The sequence below is a fragment of the Periophthalmus magnuspinnatus genome, chromosome 14, assembly GCF_009829125.3.
Source record: "Periophthalmus magnuspinnatus isolate fPerMag1 chromosome 14, fPerMag1.2.pri, whole genome shotgun sequence".
NCBI classification, from domain to species: Eukaryota; Metazoa; Chordata; class Actinopteri; order Gobiiformes; family Gobiidae; genus Periophthalmus; species Periophthalmus magnuspinnatus.
Window position 1 is genome coordinate 24159693 of NC_047139.1, and position 6803 is coordinate 24166495.

The window sequence follows — 6803 nt, forward strand, 5'->3', positions numbered from 1 at the left end:
ACATTTTCTTGCCTGATTTAAACCACAGTAGCGTTTTAAAACCAATGAGACAATCAGAGATGGTTTGTTGTTGACCTGTGGATCACCACAGAGACTAATAAAATGGTGTCAGCAGATCTGACCACAACTAGACAGCTATATCCATGCGTGCTGTTGTTTTTTCTGGGTGACCTTTACAATTTAAGTAACCCCACATTGCGCTGTATCTGCTGGTGCGTAATACCGCTCTTTTGCACATAATGGTGCAAGGCCTCCATGCGTCGTGAGGTGAGGCGCTTTATTAGAGCCGATGCCCAAAAAGGGGAGGAGCCTCTTCCACTTTTTTCTATCCCATGGGGTGCGCTGATAGATAAGTAGAAGACCCCCTGCAAGAATGCGATCATATTGGAAACAACTGACCATTGTATCGAGTCCTCGTTCCTCCGTTTAAAGATGCAGCAGCTGCTCTTCACTCTCGCCCTGCTGTCTTTTCTGGCACTGGATACAGAGGCTGGAGGTAAGCTACTTTTAAATCAGTCACTCTACATTTTGGGCTTCTAATTAGTTAATATAATTTTCAATAAACATATCGGTTATTGGTATTTCTGCCTTACATATTTAGCAATCTATATATTTGGAGCTCATGTAAAATACGCTTAACTGTGTTCAATAATTTCATAATGAATCACAACCACATACAGACCAGTAAAAATATTTAGCCTATAAATTAATCTTTAAGTAATGACAGAAAATGATGTTTATTTTTGCCAGGCATGCAATACATTAGAACACTGCGCTTATTATGATATACTGGATAACTGAATGCTGTAAATGAAAGCAGTTGAATGACGCTCAGTGAAAAACAAAGACGAAGGCATTCACACCTGTGTCTATCACTGGAAATGCGTAATAGTCCCTGGTCCACGTCCCGCGGCGCAGTGAGGTGCCTTCATCACTCAGCGCAGATGAGACGCTTGGGTCCGAGTGGAAAATAAATGAGCAGCGCGCGCGCGGTGATCTGCGCTCGTGAATCTCCTCTCTGCTCCCTGTGCACCTGCTGAGCCAGAGAACCGTGCGCAGAGTACTGTTTCCAAAAGATCATGAATCTTTGCTGTCAAATGGGTATACGGTTGTTGTTTTCTTTATTTATTCATTTTTATTTAGCACCATAACGACTCGTATCCATTGGCATTTTCAGCGTCTACCTCCCGAGCTGCGCAGTCCTCCTCCATTGAGCCAGAAACGCGCTCACGTGGCTCCATTCTGGTGTGTTTAATGCGCCATTCATTGCTCATTCACAGAGCGCAGAGGAAACGGAGAGATCTGCCCTTCTTCCCCGCGCGGAAGTCCTGCAAACATAACAGACACCAGTAATATATATTCCCCAAAACTAAATTATGAGCTTATGAGTTTGATTGACAGGTGGAATTTCTTTTTCTTTTGTGATGACTTTATCGGGTTGTGTGTGGCTCCCCGCAGCGGCTTTGTGACATTCAAACGAGCGCGTATTCTTTGCACGGAAGCGTTAGAAATCCGTTTGTTTTCGTTTCATTGACTTTTGTTTCTTGTCAATTTCCTCGGCGTTTTCTTTGTGGCATGGCGCTCTCCACATCCAACACCATTCATATTGTTCACCTGCGCCGGTTTCCACGAGATCAAAGCAAGGAGCTGATTGGCCAAGAGTTTTGCGGATAGAGATCTGATTGGTTAGATCCAGGATACCGTGATAGAGGCTGTTTCCAAACCCCACTGTAAAGTTATAGGCACCGGTATGCAGCAGAAAAGTTATAAATGATTAGAAAGCAGCGGGTCATTCATTAGTGTAATCATTTATTAAACGCGCTTGGGTCACGGCCAGATAAAGTCTACAGCCTACACGTGTCTCACTCAAACCATTGTGGCGATGCAAGACTAGTGTGACCACCTCACTGTAGAAAAATAGAAACACTGCTGAATTTGGTGGGACATGGAGACACAAACTCTGGAAATTTAAGCTCATATGGCACAGACCACAGAGAGACTGAAATAGCAATAGAAGCCAACATATAACCATGAATGACACCCAAGTACACCCAGAAGAACAAAATACTACTATACTAAACCTCACTTTTATAATTCATTTGACCTAAATGAAAAAGTAGGAATTCTATAAATAAGTGGGATGAGGGTCAGGGGCCTAAATGACTGTGAGGAACAACCAAAAGAGGGACCAGTGGCATGTATTTGTGTTATCAATAATGTTTGTTTTTATGTTCAATATTTGAGTTGTGAGTAAGAGATAGATGACGATAGACTTCTTCTAGCGCTGAGTGGAAATGCGCAGATCAGTTGTGAAATATTGATAAATCCAATATTCAGACTTTACAGAATGTGACCACTGTAATACCAAACATTGGCTCTGTTTACTCCGTAGCACAAATAGATAAGATAAGGCACAAAGTTCACACGTGAGCATAAATACACTGTTTCTGTATCTTGTTTTGCCTGAAATCACTGCTGACCTAAAAAGAACACCTATATCATTCAAGGGTGCATGTATAAAAGAAAATGAAATCCATAATGTCCTTAAGTTAACTGGCACACTTCCCAAAGAGAGGGAACATGTCACCCAGCGGTGGAGTATGACACGTGTACAACACATGTCAGACATATTTTTCATATTTACTGTTAAAATAGATGTGTCAAATTGTAGGCGGCAGTGAAGTCATGGGTTGTTTTTGTTTCAGATTGGTGTTACCAGTCCCAGTTCAGCTGTGATCATCAGTGTAACAGTAAGTATTTCATGTATTATTTATTTACCTTTGTAGGTTTAATGGTTCAGAACTGACATAACCTCTGTTTCAGCACCAAATAAATGGGACCATGCCAACAGTGACTGTGATGGCAGATATCAGTCTCCCATCAACGTGGTCACCAGGAAGACACTACTGGATGAGCGACTCACACCGTTCAAGTTCACCAACTACCAGCAGATCTTCAGAGGCTTCATTAAGAACAATGGCCACTCAGGTCAGCTCCACACCATGCTGTGCATTAAAGTGAGCTCAGAATACTCCTGTGTGACATGCAGTGTGTGGTGTAACTTTTAGTCCAGGTTGGAGTTCCTCACCTCAGCACAATATCAGGAGGAGGCCTGTCCACTACATACAAAGCTGTGCAGTTCCACCTGCACTGGGGCAACAGTAAAGGGCCAGGGTCAGAGCACACCATTGATGGGGAACAGTATCCCATGGAGGTAATATTTTGCACTGGGTGGATATATGAACAATCATGCTAAACATGTTTTAATAACACGTATGTATCTTGTCCACAGCTGCACATTGTACACATGAAGCACCATTATACTGACCTGTCCACAGCTCTGGCAGACCAAGAGGGAGTGGCAGTTCTTGGCTTCTTCTATGAGGTATACTCTTTATGAGTTGCATCAAGTACTGTAAACAAATACAGTGTTTGATTACAAGATAAACAACTTGGTCATTTTTGATCTCCCAGAAGTCAAACAGTGCAAACCGAAAATATGATCCCATCATCACTTCTCTTCGGAGCATTAAAGCAGCTAGTAAGTTTATCAAGTATGAAACAACACTAGTGCACCACTAATAAGGATAGTGATATAGTTAAATGTGTTTGTTTCAGATGGAAACACTTCTTTACCACCTGTGTCTCTGGCTCAGCTCCTTCCCCCTGAGCAGAACCTGACCAGTTTCTACAGATACAAAGGATCCCTTACCACTCCAGGTTGCACCGAGGCTGTGGTCTGGACTCTGTTTGAGAACACCATCCCCCTCAGCAGTGACCAGGTGACTTAGAAATCTCACAGACATAATACATGACTCCATAAGACACTTAACTCAAATTCTTGTATTTCTGTGCTGTTGTAGCTGCGGGCTTTCTTCGACCTGAAGTTTCATGATGGCAAACCGATGGTGGACACCTTCAGACCAGTGCAGCCTCTGAATGGGAGGCAGGTGTTTCGTTCTGGTGCGACTGTGGCTCTGACCAGCACAGCTCTCCTTGTGGCTGCCCTGGCCTCAGCTCTGGGACTATCCCAACTGAACTAGAGCAGGACCCGCTGCACCGCAGCATCCACAGACACTTTGACCATCCATTCGTCAGCTGGACTTTGGTTTTGTTACATATCGCATGGTTGCTATGACGCACGGTTGCTATGACAAATAACCTCATCATATGAGCATGAACCTCATGTGCTCGTTTATGACGCACATGACAAAGGTGTTGAAGTGCGCCTTATGAACAGTGTCATACCTAGAGTACCTGTGCATGCAGAGTGACGCAGTATGAATGTGCCATAAACAGGGACAAAGACAGCTGAACTCTAGTGAAAAGCACACCTCAGCTGCGCTCACAGCACCACCCCAAACACCAGCACCTCCAATGTCAGGTAAATATAGTCCCTGCTAATGTGGCTAATGCCTCTGCTGAGAGTGCCACAATCAGCTCAGTGACCCACTGCATGGGGCACTGTGCCTGATGGTCCTCGTGAACAGCATTTGGCTATTAATAGTAAAACAGCGGTCAAAAGTGTCAGCAATTTGGTTGTGTTTCAAAGTCCAGGTGTAAAGAGCACAGGGCCACACATACAACAGGCAGAAAGCAAGTATCTGGAGCAGAGGGCACATTTCCACCTCCACAACAATCTTTAAGTGCACAGTCTTGCGTATCCCAGGTGACACCGCACTGACACCTGAGCCCAACAATGACAACAGCTTGGACAGAGCACAAGAAGACACAAGCACTTTTCAAATATGCCACTGTCCCTTTTTAGTTTTAAATCTATCACCAGCCGGCTATTTTAATACGCTCAACGATGCTAAACACCTCATATCAGAGTTTGGACTGATGACCTTTCTTAACTAGATGCTGTGTGTTCATGGCTTGTAATACAGGGTCCTGAATGCACTGAATGTTTTTGACTGTGAACTCCACTCCAGTCCTTCCTTATATATTGTGGATATTGTGGAGGACTTATAAAGTATTCTAGTGAGACTGTGCAATTTACCAGCGGAATTTATCAAGCAAGGATTACATACAGTATATATTTTCCATTGTGTCTTGGCATTGTAATCTTTCTATGCTGTGTAATTGAACACATGTATTTATGAAGTGAATGTGTACGGATATGAGATGCACAATGTTATTTATGTTTTGTTTAAATTGTATTGAATGCATATATGAAGAAACTATTAGACCAATCCACTCTTCAAGTACAAGTGTAGATAACTGTCAAGTGTGTATACTTGAAAGTGTCCAAGAATGTGTCCTAACTGAACAATAAACAATTTTGCCTTTTTAAATAGTTTTCATTCAATGTTTTAAGAATGTTCCAAGTGCCATTCATTCGCATAAGCTTTTTATTTTCTTCTTGATCTCTGCAGATAAGAATGTGAACTATGTGAGCTTCACTTGATCTCAAACTTTTAATCCGTTTCTAATTGATTTGTTCTTTATAAGACTTAGACCACTTTGGCGTCAGTTCACTAGTGCCATTTGCAGTATCATATGCATCAATCGCAAAGGAATGACACCCTCAAAACTTCAGTCATGTTCAGAGCATTTTCAAGTTACCTGTTTTTTAGAACACTTTTTTCAAGCCTTGAAAAGAGAAAGTGTATAATGTGATTGATGGACTGCACCTTCTCAGAAATAAAGCATTGAATCCAAAGAATTAACAAAAGCCTGAATGAATACCCCCCTCTTCCCTTCTCCTTCCAGTTCTTTTAGTATGTTAATACATCCCCAGCATCCGAAGGTACCACAAGGGATCCAAAGAGCTTCAAAACCGGCTGTGTTGCTTTGGTTCTCACTAGTCAGAGCCAAAGTTACCGTGGTTACTCCGGTTGGTTTCCCTCAAATGCCCCCAGAACTCCGGGTATGGGAGACAAAGACCACCATTCTTTGGGGGTAACTTTACATAGAACCTATGCATCTTTGAAATATGCCTGGAGCCCATCAGACAGACAGTAATGAGGAAAGTTCAGGGGGCCAGGCTTTGTGCAGGTGGAGATTATCAAACACTTCTACATAGCCATATGTGGCCATAGGGCTCTGTATAAGTCATGTTCCATATAGGCTAAAAGAAGATATCTATATTTCACATTATAGATCAGATTATTTGACCCATCCTTCAATGTTGCCAGGGTAACCTGTCAGCAGCAGTGAGCACGGCAGTACCACAATTGGGGACCCATCTCCAGATCTTGAGTTAGCCTTGGGTAGGACAACTGAAACCATATAACCTTACTGCAGAATCATGGGTATGGGCTTGGCCCACCTTCTGCTTTAATAATGCTCTTAATCAATGATATGTCTGTTGGAGTTGGAGTTAAGACTTCACTTTAGTTGCTACTAAAATGTAACCCATTATTCCAGGGTATACATGAACCAACGTTGAATCAATAAGGCAGTGCATTAATTTCCTCCAAAGTGAAACCTTTAAGCGATATAGAAACAGAAGTTGCTTCATCTTTCAGCCTACAATAGATTTCATTCAGTGGAAATGACACCATACTGTGATGCACCATTACCCTCTAAGGTCTTTTTGGGAGTCCACTTATCACACAGGCAGGCTCAGCTTTAAGCTTCAGTTTCCCTTCAACTATGGTGATATGTCCTGGCATTTAAGAGCAGCCGTGGACACCGGTTTACAGCAACACTATAATAGATCATCTGAAGCCTTTTGATCTAAAAAAATATATATATAAATTATTACATTTACATAGCCTCCTCAAAGACCTCTGTATTTGCTTACAGCAGAGGTCAAAGGTCTTGGTCAATTCAGGACACTCCTCTGTTCATGTGCG

At 42.4% G+C, this 6803-nt stretch overlaps 1 protein-coding gene across 1 annotated transcript; it reads left to right on the forward strand.

Annotated features, from left to right (window-relative positions):
• Positions 1-249: 249 nt before the first annotated feature.
• ca4a (carbonic anhydrase IV a) lies at positions 250-5297 on the forward strand. Its single transcript, XM_033977892.2, has 8 exons — positions 250-496; positions 2706-2750; positions 2824-2988; positions 3069-3214; positions 3293-3385; positions 3475-3541; positions 3619-3782; positions 3864-5297. The coding sequence occupies exons 1-8, from the start codon at positions 433-435 to the stop codon at positions 4041-4043; spliced, it is 924 nt and encodes a 307-aa protein (XP_033833783.1). The 5' UTR covers positions 250-432; the 3' UTR covers positions 4044-5297.
• The last annotated feature ends 1506 nt before the right edge of the window (positions 5298-6803 follow it).